This window comes from Penaeus chinensis, chromosome 18 (assembly GCF_019202785.1).
Source record: "Penaeus chinensis breed Huanghai No. 1 chromosome 18, ASM1920278v2, whole genome shotgun sequence".
In the NCBI taxonomy this organism is placed as follows: Eukaryota; Metazoa; Arthropoda; class Malacostraca; order Decapoda; family Penaeidae; genus Penaeus; species Penaeus chinensis.
In genome coordinates, this window is record NC_061836.1 from 15085100 (window position 1) to 15107599 (window position 22500).

The 22500-nt window shown below is 39.6% G+C and overlaps 2 protein-coding genes and 1 long non-coding RNA gene across 3 annotated transcripts in view; 1 reads left to right on the top strand and 2 right to left on the bottom strand.

Moving 5' to 3' along the window:
• LOC125034613 (PRL-1 phosphatase-like) overlaps positions 1-63 on the bottom strand; it is an 8363-nt gene extending 8300 nt beyond the window's left edge. The window contains exon 1 of the mRNA XM_047626514.1: positions 37-63. Within this exon, the coding sequence (XP_047482470.1) occupies positions 37-63 (27 nt within the window). The remainder of the gene's footprint in view (positions 1-36) is intronic.
• Positions 64-3714: 3651 nt separating this feature from the next.
• LOC125034614 (antigen LPMC-61-like) lies at positions 3715-4170 on the top strand. Its single transcript, XM_047626515.1, has one exon. It carries the CDS (start codon positions 3715-3717, stop codon positions 4168-4170), a length of 456 nt encoding a protein of 151 aa, XP_047482471.1.
• A 4190-nt stretch (positions 4171-8360) lies between these two features.
• Positions 8361-22500, bottom strand: part of LOC125034688 — a 32588-nt gene continuing 18448 nt past the window's right edge. Inside the window, exons 2-3 of the long non-coding RNA XR_007115704.1 lie at positions 12161-12480; positions 8361-8450 (exon numbers count right to left, since the gene is read on the bottom strand). This is a non-coding gene — a long non-coding RNA (uncharacterized LOC125034688). The remainder of the gene's footprint in view (positions 8451-12160; positions 12481-22500) is intronic.

A 22500-nucleotide genomic window follows, 5' to 3' on the forward strand; every position in this document is an offset into this window, starting at 1 on the left:
ACAACTGATATCAAAAAGATAATATCCAAGAACTACAATAGCCTCTAGTGGATGGGAAGACATGCACAGGGGCAAGGAAAAAAGTTCTCTCACACTCTCAGTCTCTCTCAGTCTCACTCACTCTCTCAGTCTCACTCACTCTCTCAGTCTCACTCACTCTCTCAGTCTCACTCACTCTCTCAGTCTCACTCACTCTCTCAGTCTCACTCACTCACTCACTCACTCACTCACTCACTCACTCACTCACTCACTCACTCACTCACTCACTCACTCACTCACTCACTCACTCACTCACAATAATAATGATCATTATTAATCATAATAATTGTCATTATAATTATAATAAAAACAAACAAAACAAAAACAAAAACAAAAACAAAAACAAAAACAATAATAATAATAATGATAATAATAGTTAATAACTAATAACAATAACAATAACAACAACAACAATAATAATACACACTATACATCACTCCCTCCTTCACTCAACTCTTGCATACACTACTCAAACACCCATTCACAGAGTTATTTCTGGTATTATAGTATAGATACAGACAATGAATAGGTGGCGACAAAAATATTTTTAACCTGTCTTCCTTACACGACCTAACAAAAGCAAACAGTGTGTTAATGACTGGGATTGGCAGTGGGCTAGTGTGCACAATACAGGAAGCTTCCAGTATCAATTACCCTACAATATTAACAGCTCTCCCCCCAAGATTAATCTAAAAGCCTTCACCGGCCAATAAATAAACGACAAATATATATTCAAGAGCTAATTATGATTTCTAAACATATGCTTATCAAAAATATTACCATCTGTAATATTTTTGAGACACACAGCTAGTAAATGAAGAATAGCGGCAACCTGTTTTAGATAGAGATAGTCGGTTTTTGGCTGGGCTACTTTTAGCTTTCACTTTCCGAAAATAAATCAAACAATGCAATCCTAAGAGTGAAGGAAAAGAAACAAGTAAAATATGAAACTTTCATTCTTTTTAAACATTTGCCAAGAAAAGTTATGGTCGGAAATGATAAAATAGCAGAGAAGAGAGTAGAAATAAAAACTAGGACAAGAGAAGCAAGCAAAGAGAGAATAAGCAAGAATGGGAGAAGACTACAAAGGGAGGAAACACAGGCACAAAAGGTGGGGACTAAAAGGAAGGAGACAAATGCAAAGGAGAAAAGTTATGTGCAAAAAAAGACATGATTTTTTTTTTATGGGGGGAAGGACAATGACAAACAAAGAAGGGAAAATACTGGGAAGAACAGATGTAGGATTGGGAGAAGATGAACACAAAAAAAGGAGGGCATCAAACACAAAAAAGGAAGATGTTCAAGTACAAAAGGTGAGAAGAGCATATACAGCAGAGTACAAAAACAGATGACATTATCCAGAGGGAAAAAACAAGGAAAACACAACCAGGAAACAGAGCAGATAGAAGAGAATTGTGAGAAAATACATGAGAAAGGGAAGGGAGAAGGGAGTTGGGGAGAAGACAGGAGAAGGAAAAAAAGAGGGGAAGGAGACATAAGGGAAGAAGGGGAGAAGATGCATGAAGGGAAGAAGACACGCAGGGATGCAAGAAGACATACAAGGGGAGAAGAAACACAGAAAGGGGAGTTGAAACACAAGAAGGGGAGATGACTCACAAGAAGGAGAGAAGACACACAAAAAGAGGGAGAGACATGCAAGAAGGGGAGAAGACACACAAAAAGAGGGAGACAAGTAAGAAGGGGGGAAGACAAGCAATAAGGGGTGGGAGACATGCAAGGGGGGGGGGGGGGGAGTCAAGCAAGAAGGAGATGAAACACAAGAAGGAATACATAAAAGTGAGGAATGCAAAAGAAAACACAAAAGAAAAGGAAAATATACAACCCACAAGATAGGGGGGGGCACAAGAGGGAAAGACACACAAGAGGGGGGACACATACAAGAAGGGGGAGGAAGACACACAAGAAGGGGGGAAGACACACAAGAAGGGGGGAAGACACACAAGAAGGGAGGAAGACACACAAGAAGGGAGGAAGACACACAAGAAGGGGGAAGACACACAAGAAGGGGGAAGACACACAAGAAGGGGGAAGACACACAAGAAGAGGGAAGACACACAAGAAGAAAGGAAGACACACAAGAAGGGGGGAGACACACAAGAAGAAGGGAAGACACACAAGAAGGGGGAAGACACACAAGAAGGGGGAAGACACACAAGAAGGGGGAAAACACACAAGAAGGGGGAAGACACACAAGAAGGGGGAAGACACACAAGAAGGGGGGGAGACACACAAGAAGGGGGAAGACACACAAGAAGGGGGAAGACACACAAGAAGGGGGAAAACACACAAGAAGGGGGAAGACACACAAGAAAGGGGGGAAGACACACAAGAAAGGGGGGAAGACACACAAGAAAGGGGGGAAGACACACAAGAAGAAAGGAAGACACACAAGAAGAAAAAGGAAGACACACAAGAAGGGGGAAGACACACAAGAAGAAAGGAAGACACACAAGAAGGGGGAAGACACACAAGAAGGGGGCAGACACACAAGGAGGAAGACACACAAGAAGGGGGAAGACACACAAGAAGGGGGAAGACACACAAGAAGGGGGATGACACACAAGAAGGGGGATGACACACAAGAAGAAAGGAAGACACAAGAAGGGGGGGGAAGACACACAAGAAGAAAGGAAGACACATAAGAAGGGGGGGAAGACACACAAGAAGAAAGGAAGACACATAAGAAGGGGGAAGACACACAAGAAGGGGGAAGACACACAAGAAGGGGGAAGACACACAAGAAGGGGGAAGACACACAAGAAGGGGGAAGACACACAAGAAGGGGGAAGACACACAAGAAGGGGGAAGACACACAAGAAGGGGGAAGACACACAAGGAAAGGGGGAAGACACACAAGGAAAGGGGGGGAAGACACACAAGAAAGGGGGGAAGGACACACAAGAAGGGGAGACACACAGAAGGGGGAAGACACACAAGAAGGGGGGAAGACACACAAGAAGGGGGAAGACACACAAAGGGGGAAGCACACAAGAAGGGGGAAAACACACAAGAAAGGGGAAGACAACACAAAGAAAAACACAAGGGGGAAGACACACAAGAAGGGGGAAGACACACACGAAAAAGGAAGACAAATGAAGGGGAAGACACAACAAGAAGAAGGGAAGACACACAAGAAGGGGGGACACAACACAAGAAGGGGGAAGACACACAAGAAGGGAAGACACACAAGAAGGGGAAGACACACAAGAAGAAAGGAAGACACACAGAAGGGGAAGGACACACAAAGAAGGGGGAAGACACACAAGAAGGGGGAAGACACAAGAAGGAAGGGAAGACACACAAGAAGGGGAAGACACACAAGAAGGAGGAAGACACACAAGAAGAAAGGAAACACAGAAGAAAAAAGGGAGACACACAAGAAGGGGGAAGACACACAAGAAGGAGGAAGACACACAAGAAGGGGGAAGACACACAAGAAGAAAGGAAGACACAGAAGAAAAAAGGGAGACATACAAGAAGGGGGGAGACACACAAAGGGGGGGGGAGCAAGAGAAATGGGGACAAGAGGAAGAGGGAACTAGAAAAAGGATAAAACAAAGGATAAAAAAGGGGACAAACACAAAGTAGAAGACAAGCAAAGAAGAGAAAAAACAAGTAAAGAAGAGAGAATACAAACACAAGAGAAACAAGACAATGGCCAAGAGACAAGACAATGGCCAAAAGACAAGGCAATGGCCAAGAGACAAGGCAATGGCCAAGAGACAAGGCAATGGCCAAGAGACAAGGCAATGGCCAAGAGACAAGGCAATGGCCAAGAGACAAGACAATGGCCAAGAGACAAGGCAATGGCCAAGAGACAAGGCAATGGCCAAGAGACAAGGCAATGGCCAAGAGACAAGACAATGGCCAAGAGACAAGACAATGGCCAAGAGACAAGACAATGGCCAAGAGACAAGACAATGGCCAAGAGACAAGACAATGGCCAAGAGACAAGACAATGGCCAAGAGACAAGACAATGGCCAAGAGACAAGACAATGGCCAAGAGACAAGACAATGGCCAAGAGACAAGACAATGGCCAAGAGACAAGACAATGGCCAAGAGACAAGACAATGGCCAAGAGACAAGACAATGGCCAAGAGAAAAATGATGCAGACCGAGAGAGAGACAAGAGACAGAAAGAGAGAGACAAGATGGCGAGTGAGAGACAAGTAGACAGAAAATAGAAGCAGAGTAAATGAGACATAACAGAGAAAGAGGCAGGGAATTGGGAGAAGAAATGGAGTCCAGTGAGGAAGCAATGAGAAAAAAAGAAATACAGTACACGGACGGAAAGAGACAAGATACAGGAAGAGAAAGACAATGCAAAGAGAAAGACAATGCAGAGAGAGAAAATGAAACAAGACAACAGGAAAGATACTAGACAACCTAGAAAAAGAAATGAGAAAATGACCAAAGAAAGTAGAAAAGAACTGAGAAAACAAAATGGAAAGGGAAAATCAGAAAGGACAGTAAATGACAAATGGAGAAAAAGCTCAAATACTGGAGATAGAATGAAAAAAAAAGTAAATATAGAATAAATAAAATATTATAATAATGACAGAATTGAAAACTCTCTTTTTCACAAAATGCATGGGTAAACAAGTAAGGACAGGCAGGCCTAGTAATTCACTTACTAATTAAGCCCTTACAGAGCTACCTATTTGTAAAATATATAAGATAAATTGATAAATAAATAAAACAGATCCATGATGGACTTTATATTTAAGGAAAGCTAATACACACACACATATACATATATACATTCTGAATGTCTTCACATTTATTTACAGATACACACACTCACTTTGAACCCATAAAACACACACACATGCACACAAGCGCATGCATACATATGCATACACACACGCACATATACATACGCGCACACATACATATGCACACACACACATACATATGCGCACACACATACATATGCGCACACACACACATACATATGCGCACACACACACATACATATGCGCACACACACACATACATATGCGCACACACACACATACATATGCGCACACACAAACATACATTTGCGCACACACACACATACATATGCGCACACACACACATACATATGCGCACACACATACATATGCGCACACACACACATACATATGCGCACACACACACATACATATGCGCACACACATACATATGCGCACACACACACATACATATGCGCACACACACACATACATATGCGCACACACATACATATGCGCACACACATACATATGCGCACACACACACATACATATGCGCACACACACACATACATATGCGCACACACACACATACATATGCGCACACACAAACATACATTTGCGCACACACACACATACATATGCGCACACACACACATACATATGCGCACACACACACATACATATGCGCACACACACACATACATATGCGCACACACATACATATGCGCACACACATACATATGCGCACACACATACATATGCGCACACACATACATATGCGCACACACACACATACATATGCGCACACACATACATATGCGCACACACATACATATGCGCACACACACACATACATATGCGCACACACACACATACATATGCGCACACACACACATACATATGCGCACACACACACATACATATGCGCACACACATACATATGCGCACACACAAACATACATTTGCGCACACACACACATACATATGCGCACACACACACATACATATGCGCACACACACACATACATATGCGCACACACACACATACATATGCGCACACACACACATACATATGCGCACACACATACATATGCGCACACACATACATATGCGCACACACACACATACATATGCGCACACACACACATACATATGCGCACACACATACATATGCGCACACACATACATATGCGCACACACACACATACATATGCGCACACACACACATACATATGCGCACACACATACATATGCGCACACACACACATACATATGCGCACACACACACATACATATGCGCACACACACACATACATATGCGCACACACACACATACATATGCGCACACACATACATATGCGCACACACAAACATACATTTGCGCACACACACACATACATATGCGCACACACACACATACATATGCGCACACACACACATACATATGCGCACACACACACATACATATGCGCACACACATACATATGCGCACACACACACATACATATGCGCACACACACACATACATATGCGCACACACACACATACATATGCGCACACACACACATACATATGCGCACACACACACATACATATGCGCACACACACACATACATATGCGCACACACACACATACATATGCGCACACACATACATATGCGCACACACATACATATGCGCACACACATACATATGCGCACACACACACATACATATGCGCACACACACACATACATATGCGCACACACACACATACATATGCGCACACACACACATACATATGCGCACACACACACATACATATGCGCACACACACACATACATATGCGCACACACAAACATACATTTGCGCACACACACACATACATATGCGCACACACATACATATGCGCACACACACACATACATATGCGCACACACACACATACATATGCGCACACACACACATACATATGCGCACACACATACATATGCGCACACACACACATACATATGCGCACACACACACATACATATGCGCACACACACACATACATATGCGCACACACACACATACATATGCGCACACACACACATACATATGCGCACACACACACATACATATGCGCACACACAAACATACATTTGCGCACACACACACATACATATGCGCACACACATACATATGCGCACACACACACATACATATGCGCACACACACACATACATATGCGCACACACATACATATGCGCACACACACACATACATATGCGCACACACACACATACATATGCGCACACACACACATACATATGCGCACACACACACATACATATGCGCACACACACACATACATATGCGCACACACACACATACATATGCGCACACACACACATACATATGCGCACACACACACATACATATGCGCACACACATACATATGCGCACACACACACATACATATGCGCACACACACACATACATATGCGCACACACACACATACATATGCGCACACACACACATACATATGCGCACACACACACATACATATGCGCACACACACACATACATATGCGCACACACACACATACATATGCGCACACACATACATATGCGCACACACACACATACATATGCGCACACACACACATACATATGCGCACACACACACATACATATGCGCACACACACACATACATATGCGCACACACACACATACATATGCGCACACACACACATACATATGCGCACACACACACATACATATGCGCACACACACACATACATATGCGCACACACACACATACATATGCGCACACACATACATATGCGCACACACACACATACATATGCGCACACACACACATACATATGCGCACACACACACATACATATGCGCACACACAAACATACATTTGCGCACACACACACATACATATGCGCACACACACACATACATATGCGCACACACACACATACATATGCGCACACACACACATACATATGCGCACACACACACATACATATGCGCACACACATACATATGCGCACACACACACATACATATGCGCACACACACACATACATATGCGCACACACATACATATGCGCACACACACACATACATATGCGCACACACACACATACATATGCGCACACAGATTTTATACACCGTTCCACAATCACACTTATATACACACACTTAGAACACACTCGCTTTGGCTCTTCACCAATAAAAATTAAAACTGTAAAAAGGTCGAGGAGGATGGGGCTTGTGAAGGAAGGGACTGGCAGGTGGCAGCACTGAGTGACTTTTAGTGAAATTCCTCCACCAGACGTGTGGTAGTGGTGATCCCTTAATTTTGATTTAGCCCGAAGTGCTGGCTGAAGATCAGGACCTCTCCCGCGCAGCTTAGGCCAGAGAGACCATAAAGCAGAAGAGCAGCAGCAGCAGCAGCAGCAGACAACAATGCAGCCACGAAGGACCCGCTATTTTTCACACCTTCACTTTACCCCATCACCAAGTTCAGTCTCCCGCTATTCACGCACTTACACACAGGCAACGCGCACACAAATTGGCATATGAAGTAGACTTTTTCTTTTGCTTATTTGATGTGATATTGTGCCTTGCAGAACTCGCCAGAGCCTTTCAGTAGCTCCATAAGTGTGTAGCCTCGCCCACTGGACAGCTGAAATGGAGAGAAGTGTCAATGAAATGCAAAGGAATTAGAACGTTTTCTTTTCTGTTACATCTATTTTTGGTTTGATCTATTCTTTAACACGTGTTTGAAAGTTTAAAAGTTTTGCTCTAATCAATTTTCAATTAATTTCCATTCACAGATTATGACCACATAAAAAAGAAATTTGAGAAAAAATGGATTAAGAAACAATTTACATCATATAGCTATATATATATGCCTTACACTAGAAGCTAGAAATAAAACTAAAAAAAAAACAGAAAAAAAAAAAACCTATCGGCAAATAAACAACTGAAGTATGAATTAATGAAAGTAATAACATAACAGCTTCAGTTCATATTTAGAAACGCACTTGCACATGACTAAATAATATCTGACATTTCTCTCCTTGGTGTGTCCACTGGCATCTGCCTATGACTAAATATAGCTACACTCAAGACGCACAACCACACTGTATTGGCTACTGTGAGAAATAGATGACATACCATAAACTTTGCATCTGTGCAACATCAAAAAGAGGTAGGAACTAACACATAAACAAACATACCTAAAGAGATTTCATGCTAAAATGAGGAATAGTTTTCTAAATGAGTCATATAAATGGTAAAAAATATACAAAAAGTAACGAAATGTGAGTCATGAAAATATTGAAAATGTAGAAAAAATAAGTACTTTAGATATGTACTTCAGCTCATTCATAAATATGGAATGTAAGGTATGGTGTTATCTAGCAAGTTTTATCATGTAGGCTACCTTATCAGTAAATGAATGCTTTATCAATCTCAGGCAGGGAGGGGAGAGCAATTTCTCTCTCCTGAATGCTATCATGATCTTTTTCCTAGCTTGTCTGTTAAACCTTTGCCCTTATGCTTTTTGAGTCCCTGATATCAGCTATCTGATACCCTGGTCATTTAAAAAATTAAAAATTAAAAATGAACCATGTGTATAACAGACTGACATTACATATTCTTCTACATGTTCAAAACACAAAAATGTGATCTCTCAACCTCCATGCCACATGAAGTCATATTTGGTCAACAGGGAAACAAGAAAAATAAACAGTCCCATATATAACATTTCTTATTTGTAACAAAACTTTGTCAATTACTAATAAGATACTTAAGACAAATTATATATTGGGAGAACCCTAAGAGGACAGGGATAACCCTAAACACTCATTCGTGCCATATAAATAAAATCCCTTGACTACAGGTATATCTTACAAAGAAATAATGAGACAAATATTATGATTAAACAATCACATTGTCCTGTGCTTTATGGTAATAAATGCTGACTTGTTAAAGAATTACTTTTTCCAACATACACATGAGTTGTGATTTTAACAAGCAGAACTGCAGAGGAAATACAATTAGGTCAAGATAAAAAGTTTTAATGCTCTTTTTGATTTCCTGGATTTATTCTTAAATCATTTGTTAATTACTGGTATAAACATACAAATAAGGAGCAAAATATACAGACAAAGATATACACCAAAAAGAAAAAGGATGAAAAGCATGAAAGGGAAATATATAATTTCTACACCTGGGCTATGACAATGTAAGAATACTGAAAAGTTTTATAAAAAAAAATATATATAAAAAAAAAACACCATAATCCATGAATGGTTAAAAATTCATTTAAATGATGCCAGCTTATATGAAGTTGTTGAAATATATTCTTTCCTTGCACTGAATAAAAAGCAATCAATTGTTTTGGTCTCCCTGCACCAACTGAAGCAATGGCCAACAAACCTCCACAACATTCATTCCATAAGGAGCCTAGACTAGTTCCTTATATAACACTAACTCAGCTAGGAGGTCTACACACTCCACCTTGCCAAAACACATGTGGTGAAGGTCTGCTGGCCCTCACTTCTGCAATTGTTTGCAGAAGTGGGTAACCCTTTTTAATATCTGACCCTTATCCTTCAGTTGCACTCACTCACTAATGCAGCATCTTTTATTTCAACATCAATAGCATTTCTATTCAAGCCAACTTCCACCATATGTGGGAATCTAACGCAACAAAGTAGAGCAGACCATGTAAACAGATTACATAACAGGAAGGTAATTTACAGCTGCATTGACATAGCAATGTAATGTCACTTCACAGAATGTCAGACAGACAAAGAAACCTCAAAAGGAAATTTGAAAACCCTGTATCATATATGGCAGGTCCTTTGATAATGTCTTTCTTCAACGGAAAATTCTGTCTCTTCTCTTCCTCTACAATCAATCTTGTGTTTGAATGTTTTTAGCCTAATTCAACAAAACAACAAAAGCAAAGAAGAATCTGGTTTGCTGCAGTTGCACCAAAGCAAAATGCACAGTTGATGCTTGATGCAAACATGTATGGCTTCTTAAACTTCTTGGCATGCATTTACACGTGAAAACAATTTGAAAGGCGCAGAACTGCAATGCTGAAGCACAGAAAAACAGGACAACTTAACTTTGCGACATCAAAATATGACCGTTCTATTACCCTAAAAACTTTGAAACTCCCACAGAAAACTGACGGCCTATCACCCTGATGCAGTTCTAACTAGAGGCTCTATCACCTCTGAGAGCTAGACTTAGTAAAAGGACAACTCATGCATCTACAAGACTCAAAGATGTATTTCTCAGAATCACTCACCTGCCATATTTCAAAAGCAAAAAAAATCTCCCCATTGTTCTAAATGATCTGTAAATATCATGATACTGCAAACTTTCTAGCATTTAACGCAACTCTACACTTTAACACGTCCTGTCACAGTATGACATTTGTTCCTTTCCTTTGTTTAAAATTTCCTGTCTATCCATTATAAACAAAGGTTCTCACTAATAGAATTTTCCTACACACACAGAAATAACGGAGGCAATTTCAAAATACATCTGGCCATCAATTCAAGCAACATTTCACATGAACCTCAAGCAACATAAACATATTGAAAGGCATCTCAAAGAGGACCAAGGAGGACATTCACTCCCAAAACTCACTCCCTTGAAAACCGAATACAGATCCCTCTTATTATGCCCTATGGACTAGACCTCAGTCCTCTTAAGGTCAATCAAACCACAAATTAAACCAAAAAAAAAAAAAAAAAAGTCAACACCACCACTCCCTCCCCCTCCCACCCAGGGGGAAATCAAATTAAAAAAAATAATCCATACCAAACAGTGCCCGGATTGACCCTCCTCCCACATCACAAACACGACAGCACGCCCTCAGAATCCTCCAGCCTAGTAATATGAGGCGAAAATAACCAGACAAAGAGGCCAACACTGAACTTCTGGCCAGACATTCCAAGGCCAAACCGTCTCCAGCTTCTCACAAACCACAACAAAAAATGAAAAACTACAGCGACCTCTCCGTCGATAGGTCTAGCCTACAAATAATAACCTTAAAAAATCCCTGGCGAAGCATTAGAGCTCGAAATCCCAGCCCACTCAAGCTCCCGAGTGATCCTTTTCCGGGAGAATCCTTAGGCTCTCCCTCAGCAACTCGCCCATATTGACCCATAAGGACACGCAGGACATCCCCTTCCCCCTCAATCCTCCCTAATCCTATCCCTCCCTCTCCCCTCGAAACAGCCGACCCCAGGAACCCCTAAGAAACCCCCCCGGAAAGCAATCCCACCCCGAGAAATCCTACAGAAAATCCCCCCCTAAGAATCAGCCATTAGAAACGAGGACACGAAATAACCCACGTTTAAGACTCACCTGTGCGTTGTTATCCCCACAGTATTTAAATTTCATGTTTCAATGAACTGCCTTGACACAGAAGAAGCTCCGTCGGATATCAAAGGTGATGCATTGGCTTTGCATCACTCGGCAGGGGAAAATAAGACCTCGGAGGAGCCAGAGGGAGAGTCTCGGGTCGCGGTCCAGGCGCATGCGCAGCTCGCCCGCACTGTTGCCACGTCCGGCCGCAGCCTTTGGAATTCTATTATGCATTGCTCTGTTTCTTTATCGCTTTGCTTTTGGGATTATGCTTTCTTTGTCAGTTTGTGATGGGGAGGTCTTGGTCTGTTATGGGTGTCCTGCAGGGAATGAGTTAGGCTTAACAAGCAAACTGGTTCTTTTGTTATTAAATGCATTACATTTTCATACTTTATTCTGTATTATTGTTCTGGTTTCAAAAAAAATGTTTTAGCACCTTTTTTCACACTTAAACATTTGTTGGATGAAACAGGTGTTCTTGTAATATTTATTCAAGTGAAATTATCCCCAGTCAATATGTTACTATCATGTTAATGTGTTATTAATTTCAATTCTCTGAAGTAATTCTCTGATATTGTTCTCTGCAGTTTTCTTGCTTATTTCTTATGAACATTCTTTTCTTGGTTGCTGTAATTGTCATATTGCACTCATTGTCTAAATTTATGTATATAACTGACTACCTTTTCATAACAATATTTCACCATAATTATTTCTTCATGTTCTTTATATCTATTCTACAACAAGAGATGCAGATAATATATACACCATGACCCATGTACCATTGCATTATTATCAAGTTTGCATTACCCTTATTGGTACCAAAACTAAATACATTTAAAACATAATGAATACAAGAATGCGAACACACCTCGCAATATTTCCAGCATGTTCTAAACGCGTAAAGCTTTCCATGGATTTCTTATAGATTACACCATTATTCGACACCATTGCTTTATACAGTCGGGAAGAAAAAGAAAAGTATCCACGCCAAATACACCAGCAACATCTGACAATTGTAACATAATAATAACAAACACAGAAATGTGTGATTCCCCATTTGAAGCGCTCATAATAGATATAATGAATTCATCGTTCCTTCAATACCCATAAAATTGACCTTTGCCCCCAAGGAAAGGTAAATGAAGGTCAAACTGGGTCAAATAAGGTGTCCCTAGTTACTCGGGGTAACGTAATTGTTCTTATCATTAATGGAAAATAAATGTTTTATCTTAAGGTGTATTTCATGATTTTATTGCCTGATGGGTATTCCTTCATATCCGTATAACATACAGCTGGCTCTGTACAAAATAATGATAAAATATCAATAACAATATCAACAATAATAATAATAATGATGATAATAATAATAATAGTAATAATAATAATAATAATAATAATAATAATAATGTTAATGATAATAAAAAGGATAATATAACAACAGCAACAATAGTGATAATCATATGAAAATAAAGTGCTACTATAATTTTTTGAACTGCTATTACTACTACTAAAATAATAATAATTATAATAATAATAACAATAATATGATAACAATAATAATAATAATAATAATAATAATAATAATAATAGCAACAATAATAATAATAACAACCATCATCAAAACAAAAACATATACTATAACAATAATGATAATGATAATAATTGCAATAGTAGTAGTAGTAGCAATGATAATGATAATTATAATGATAATATCAACATCATTAACAATAACAACAACAATAATGATAATGATGATGATAATAATGATGATAATGTTACTTATAGTAATTATAATAATGATAATAAGAAACATGATTATAATGATAATAATAATAATAATAATGATAATAATAATAATAATACGATGATAATAATAATAATTAATAGTAGTAGTAGTAGTATCAGTATTATTATTACTATTATTATCATTATCATTATTATTATTATTGTCACAGTCATAAAAAATAATATATAGATAACAACAATAATCATAAGTAACGATAATACATTTACTAACAACAGTAATTATATCAGTAACAAGAACCAAAATTACCCCCCTCTCTATCTATCTATTTATCTATCTATCTATCCATCACTCCCCTGTCCCTCCCTCTTGACTATCTCTCTCTCTCTCTCTCTCTCTCTCTCTCTCTCTCTCTCTCTCTCTCTCTCTCTCTCTCTCTCTCTCTCTCTCTCTCTCTCTCTCTCTCTCTCTCTCTCTCTCTCTAGCTATCTATCTATCTCTCTCTCTCTTACTCTCACTCTGTGTGTATGTGTGTGTGTGTGTGTGTGTGTGTGTGTGTGTGTGTGTGTGTGTGTGTGTGTGTGTGTGTGTGTGTGTGTGTGTGTGTGTGTGTGTGTGTTTATGTCAGCGTGAGTGTCTGTTTGTGTATGTGAAGTTCATCAACATACGCCACAACTTTCACAGGGTTGGCAATACTGTATCGCTACCCGCAAATTTGCTGAACAATATTTTAGCGATTTAACAATAGTTCTTGTTATTATGTAGATCACAAAACGGAATCGCACATTACATCGCATCTCAATAAATACTAGAAAATTTTCTACAAATTCTATTTCACGTTAGAAATTATAAAAGGACATTATATTATTACTTTCTACGAACTCAAACGCATGCGCAATGATAGCATGACGAAATATGGTGTAAAGGCTATACGTATATTATCTATTTCTCTTGGCAAAATATTACGAAATTCGCTATCTCATTCGCAGTAGATGATGCAACATGCGGAACACGTGGAGAAGAGAAAATAAAAACATGGAATTCACACTTGACTCTTCGAGGTCGCGTTTCAAGCTCAGAAACTGTTTCTAGAACAATATTTACCGATAGTTTATTCGTGCTCGCTCAAGATCTATTCTTTCCAAACAGCAATACAAAGTTAAAATTCCCAGGGATGAATCTTGACGAATAAAAAAATCCCGCAGAGCTAGATTTTAAAAAAAAAATATTAGCTTGTAGATGCAGTTCACGATCCTAGTAACCCATGATTTCTTGGAAATGTTGTGCAAGAGTATCTCAGACGTCATCATGGACCTGCACGTGGGCGACCCTTCAGAATCCCATTTACTTCGCTTTTCTTGCGATTTTACTCTAGTTTGCTGCAAAATACGAGACACAGCTTGAAGAATGTATAAACACGCGGCGCTAATAAGGGTTAACGAATGAGCCTTTATCTATGAACGGCTGAGGTGCGAGGTGATCGGATGTCAGATTCCCATGAAACGAGATGACGCGAATCCAGGTACTGATGGGAACGCCTTCTTGCTTCGAGGAAAATCGTCTCATAGAGTTTCGCTGAATAAAACAAAACAAACAAATATGGTTTGAATAATATTTGCACACTAGCTCTCTGTTTCCCTACCTATACACATCTGTACTGTATGTTGGTTGTCGATGATTTCATGTTAGCGTATACTTAAGATATCCAAACACCTGTAAGAAACAGAATCAATAAATCACTTTGCAACGCGTAATAGCATGCTAAGCCCGAGTTGCAACATGGAATTTAGATGTAAGATGTTCAAGAAGTCTACTAGAATATGAAAAAATAATTATCTTCTTGAGACCAGCAGATCTAGTATATACTGTTTGCACTCTTTTTTCATGTGGCACTACCTACACATTCTTGATATTTTCATATTGAAAAGAGTACGTAATACTGTTGGCATTCTCTTTTTGAACAGAGAACGTATGTTCATTTGGCATCCGCTTTTTGAATAGAGCAAACGATTATGCAGTTGGCATTCTGCTTTGGGATAGAGTGCAAATATACAATACTGTATTTGACTTTTTAGAACAAAGTACTAATATACTATACGTACTAACATCGTGAGCATATAGCAGACAAGGCATAGCACAAATTTTACTGAAGGTTCTAAAGTAGTTATTAACTGGGCACGCCCTCGGCCAGCGGTCTAGTCGGACGGGCGAAGCCAATTAAGGGAACTATAGGGGTACCCTCATGTAGGAAGAAAACGGCATATCTAAGAAATGGCAATGGTGTTATAACGAAAATTGAAATGTATGATCTAAGAAGGGATTAATATGCCATGGTGAAACTTTCCCACACTGTAATGACTGAGGCTTGAGTGAGAATAATGAATGGGAAATAATGAATGGCTACCATACATTTACTTCTGGGAAACGAGAAGATAGGCTTTTTATTTAACATTTTAGTATCATCATCCTGTCTATTATCATGAGTATCATCGCACTCTTTTTTCCGAACAGGGAGGCCAAATTTCACACTTCTACAGCCTAAATATATGCAATAGATACACATTAAAACAAATTTCACACGATCTCAGAACGTTATTATGGAGGCCAAATATATTGCACCACAAAGATAAGATATTGATATTGAACAAAACTTTAAAGACCTAAAGGTCTAATCTTTCTAACTGAATTTACGTAAACTATCATCAAGGAATCCCCATACATAAATACACGCACAAACACACACACACATACATGTATATATAAATATATATATATATATACATACATATATATGTACACATAAATATGCGTGTGTATATATATACACATTTATACATACATACACACACACAAACACACACACACAGACATATATATATCGATATATATATATATATATATATATGCACACACACGCACACACACACACACATACACGTACACACACACACACACACACACACGCATACACACACATACACGTACACACACACACACATACGCACACACACACACACACACACACACACACACACACACACATATATACACACACACACACATACATATATATAGATAGATAGATATGCACACACGCACACACACACACATACTCACACATACACGTACACACACACACACACACATACACACACATACGCACACATACACGTACACACACACACACACATATATATGTATGTATATATATATATATATATATATATATATATAGAGAGAGAGAGAGAGAGAGAGAGAGAGAGAGTAAGAGACAGAGAGAGAGAGATATGTGTGTGTGTGTGTGTGTGTATGTATATATATTTGCATATATATGTATATATATAAATATATATATATATATATATATATATATATATATTTATACGTATGTACACACACACACACACACACACACACACACACACACACACACACACACACACACACACACACACACATCCTTATGTGTTCGTTGGCATTCTTTGAAAGGAGACCGAGGTTCATCCTTGATGTAAAGGCCAGTTCCTTATCTAACCCATAAAGTAAGATTGAAAAATAATAATAACAGAGGAAAATACAACAACAACGATAACAACAGCAATGGTAATAATAATGATGGTAATTATAGTAAAAATAATAATAACAATAATAATAATAATAATAATAATAATAATAATAATAAGACAATAAGAATAACCACACAATTCGTACAAGGAGAAGTTCAACGTCTGGAATCAATGCCCGTTTAATCAAAGAAACATCAGTGGGCGGAGCGTACTTAAACCAGTTCGGACGAGTTGGCGTTTATTATTGCGTTTGGAGAAGCAGGTGAAAACAGCGTGCGTTTGTTTATATCACAAATGGCCCTTCTCTTTGCTGCAAATCGCATCGTACCTAAACAGTTGCGTAAAGCCGAGGGTGTCTAGCTCCTGAAGACTCGAGGGGAGTATGTGATGAGGTGTAAAAAATAATATCTTAAAGGATTAAATGAAATAGTTTAAGTAGAAATATTAACTGATGTTCCTTCACAGGTCTTAGCAAAATGGAATATTTCTAACAGTTCGTATGGCAAATAAGTATATTAGGTTATTCATGAAAATAAGGAAATGGCGTGAGGCAGGAAGACAATTCAAAGCAAACAAACAAACAAACAAAAAACGCTTCGTGGATGTCATTCCGCAACGTTTCAGTTAACATTAAATGTTCTTGCAACGGACGTTGAAATAATATTTAAAAAAAAAAAAACGGCTATTTAAAGGTCATTAGAAATATGCTCATAAGAAAACCTTGCAATACTGATTATAATAATAATACTTTATTGACAGCACACCAGCAATAATTATAATTATGGTACTATCAACGACAGTAATAACAAGCAGAAAAAAACAGTATTAAAACAAAAAACAAAAAAACGATAATGATTATACCTGAGAAATGTAAACACACGGCAAAATAAGCCCAAAGTAAGTTTGCAATAAAACCTAGGATGTGGTAACATTTGACAGGAAGAAAGTTCATGATAAAACAGACAACAGAAAACAACATAAGGCCACGTTATTTACGGTTTGCGTTACAGGTCCTGGCATACATTCCTGCTCTTGAAATCAAAATATAATATAATTGAAAAACATTGGTAACAACCGAATCATTCTTATGTATAACAATTGTTTATTTATTTAATTTTTGGTCTTATATATATGTATATATATAAGTATATATATATGTATATATATAAGTATATATATATATATATATATATATATATATATATATGTATATTCATTTTCCTGAGACAGAAACTTTCGGTGAGAGTAAGGATAATGAATGAGGTAATATGCCTTAGTTTGGTCATTTCTGTTCATGTGTTTCTATTTGCTTTTAATGTGATAGAATGAGTTTCTTTGTGCTTCTATGTGCGTGCGAGAGAGAGAGAGAGAGAGAGAGAGAGAGAGAGAGAGAGAGAGAGAGAGAGAGAGAGAGAGAGAGAGAGAGAGAGAGAGAGAGAGAGAGAGAGAGAGAGAGAGAGAGAGAGAGAGAGAGAGAGAGAGAGAGAGAAGAGAGAGAGAGAGAGAGAGAGAGAGAGAGAGAGAGAGAGAGAGAGAGAGAGAGAGAGAGAGAGAGAGAGAGAGAGAGAGAGACAGACAGACAGCCAGACAGACAGGTAGACAGAGACAGACAGACTGACTGACTGACTTACAGAAAGATTGAACACAATGCGGTGTATAAGAATCAGAGTACTGTTCGGTCTGAGCGAGGAAATGTCGTGAGATAAGTCGTGAGGAAAATTTCATGAGTGATTAGGAAAAAGATATATAAAAAAAAATTCTTATATATATATATATATATATATACACATATATATACACACACACGCATATATATATATATATATATATATATATATATATATACATACACACATATATACATAATATATGTATACTTATAAATAAATACACACACACACACACACATATGTATATACATATACACATCTATCTATTTTCTATCTATCAATATATCTCTCTATATTTATCTATCATCTATCTATCTATATGTATAAGTGGGTTTATTTTGTTTGTGTGTGTCCAAAAACAAACAAACAAACAAGCTCGGCCGCGGCGTAACCCTCACGTAAGCGGCCATCCACCTGTATCAGCAATGACGCATTCTCACACGAAAGTCCCCCCCTCCCCTTCCCCTCTCGCCTCCCTCCCCGCCCCGCCGCGGCACTCCAGCAGCAGCATTTACGACACGAGCCGGAACTCCCGTGTCACACTATCGACTGAGACTTCCCACAGGATCAAGCTATCGGGTCCATTCTGCTGTGTGCTATGGTGAGTCATACAGCGCCGCGCCAGAAGCCCTCAGACTGGCTCTAAACGCTGGACTGGGACCGACTATCGCCTCTCTCCTCTCCGGTCTACTTGTTCATCCCTTCTTGTCCTTCATTTCCCTTTTCGTTTCATTATCATCCTTCGTAAGGATGATTCTTACATTCTGCCTCCGCGCCTTTACTTAGCTGCCTTACTTTTACTCTCCATCACCTTACCTTATCCCATACGTTAACCTACCCTACTCTGCACTACCTTACCTTACTCCATCAGAACAGTTACCTTTTATTTTTATTTTACCTCATTACCATTCCCTTCCCTTCCCTTCCTACCCTTACCCTTTCCTTTTCTTCCCTTCCTACCTTTACCTTACCCTTCCTTTCCCTCCCTAACTTTCCCGTCTCTTTCCTCCTTCCCTTCCCTTCCCATCCCTCCAAGTCGTCCTACCTCCCCCGCCTCTCCTATGTAGTGAATACCCTTTCCCTTCCTCTCCTCTCCGCCCCAGGAGAGCATTCTCGTCTCGTGCACATGCGAGCGGCGTGTGACGTCTTGGCTGTGACCTACATGACACGCTGTCAGGAAAGTTTCCGAACTTTTCCTGTCTGTCTTCCGCGGTGATGCTCAGTTATCTTGTAGGCGCGCTCGTCGACGTCATGTACTCGAATTGATATATGTAGGACAAATGTGAATACACACAGTAAAAGCACACACGCAGACACACAGGTGTGTGGGTGGTTGTTTATATGTGTATGTTTATGTGTGTATATGTGTACTGTACAGTATATGCATGTGAGTACTCTATATGTGTGTGTTTTTATATGTGTATAGGTGCATTGTTTATATGTATATGTGTGTATGTTTATATGTTTATAGGTGTATTGTGTGTATGCCTATGTGTGTTTATATGTGTATGTTTATTTGTTTATAGGAGTATTATGTGCCCGCGCGCGCACGTGTGTTTATGTGTATATGTGTATATGTGTTTATGTCCCCATATATCACCGGGCGCCTCCGAGATAATGCGATACGCGAAATTCCATTCAGGCGCCGAGCAGGTGAGGGTCGACGCTATGTGGGAGGCGACTGTTGTATCTGTGATAAGATTTTTAATGACTCCGAGATAAACCTGCAGAGAGAAGTAATTTCTACCTCCAAAGGCCTCGTCACTAAGGAGGTCAATCTAACATCGTTCTGAGATCAAGGCTTACATAACTGTGACTCGTTGGGTTGCATTTATTTCTGGATGTTAATTCGCAAAGAAAGGCAACGACGAAAAAAAAGGCAAAGTAAAAAAAATATATATATTAAGAAAGCCTTGTTTTAACTGGTATCTTGCTGACCTCGCTCTCTCAACGCTTAGAATGATGTCATCGAATGCAGCCTGGACAGAGAAGCCGCCTTACACTGATGCCAAAAGATTTAAAAAAAAAAAAAATGCTAAAAGTGGAACATCAAACACGGAATTCCTCATTAGCAGAGATGAGGGGAGCATCTGCCGCATAAAAAAAAAAAATATGTCGAAGGAACATCGCTTGCACGTTGGAGGGAGGCGCGCGAAGGCCTAAAACCATTCACCGCGAGTGATATGGCATTTACGTTTTAGGATGTTTTATATGATATATCTTTAGACTTCCTCTTCCGCGCTTGGCGTTTGCCCGTCGTCAACCAAATACGTTGCGAATGCAAGTACAGTAGGTTCTCTGCCCATTATGATTGTACCCTATTCATTATGCCGAATGACCAGCACTAGAAATAAAGTAAATGTTCAGTATAAGGCCCTCGCAGCCTCACCATAGTTGTCTCCTTGTTCCCTGACGAGGTTAATATAATGCTGTCGTCAAGCGCACGGCGAGATGAGGCATTTATTTGCAGAGATGAAGCCACAACACAAAATATTCCCAATAATATCCTCTACACACTGCATTTTAACGAGGGATAACGCTAAAAACATCATGTAGTGAATTTCAGATCAAGCTAATATATTGTACCTTGCACGAAGGATAACAACAATGACCAGAATCTCGAATCCTAACCTTTCCTAAACGGCAAGGATTTCGTTCTGCATTTCTTCGGAAACGTGAGCATCGGGATCCTTGTCTCCGTGTGTGAGAGGAATGTAGTTGCGCGATCCGGTTGCCACAGAACAGCAAAATCTACAATGATAATAGAGAGATCTGTGTATTCTTCTCCTCTTTTATCGTTATGTGATTAAGATGAACGCATTAGTTTACATGAACACGTCCAAGCTGTCGCGTTTTCCCATCTGGGTTGTCCTATTAGTCTCCCCCAAAATAGCCTATGGGAGTGTTGTCATCCTCGCAGCTCGACCATTATATAACCACTAGAGACCATCAGCTCGTCAGTGCCAACATCATGCGCTTCCAACGAACTAAAAAGTATATTTAACTCAACATGCATTATGTTCGGTTGCTTTATTTTCTTTGTCGGTGTTCCAAAACTGACGTCGAATAATCGCCGACATCATCGCACAAGAACCGCGGAACCGATGTGCTTCGCCGTTGTGGACCTCGTAAGTGACCAGCCTGGCTCGTGTTGACTTCACCGTCGCCTGAGGTCACCTGTTGGGGGCTTACGCGCTGTGATAATATCTAGAGCCGCTGTGTTTGGACAGACCGGGGATTCGAACTCCTATCTCGCCTGCCATACAAGCAAGGCGCCACACAGGTTGGCGTTTCAGAGCTACCAACTGTCCCGATGACCGTGGCATGTCAGTTGGCTTCTTGGTGATTACTGTGCGCCGA

Excerpts from the sequence above, each read along its gene's own strand:
- LOC125034614 (XM_047626515.1), top strand. The coding sequence starts at position 3,715 with ATGGCCAAGAGACAAGACAATGGCCAAAAGACAAGGCAATGGCCAAGA.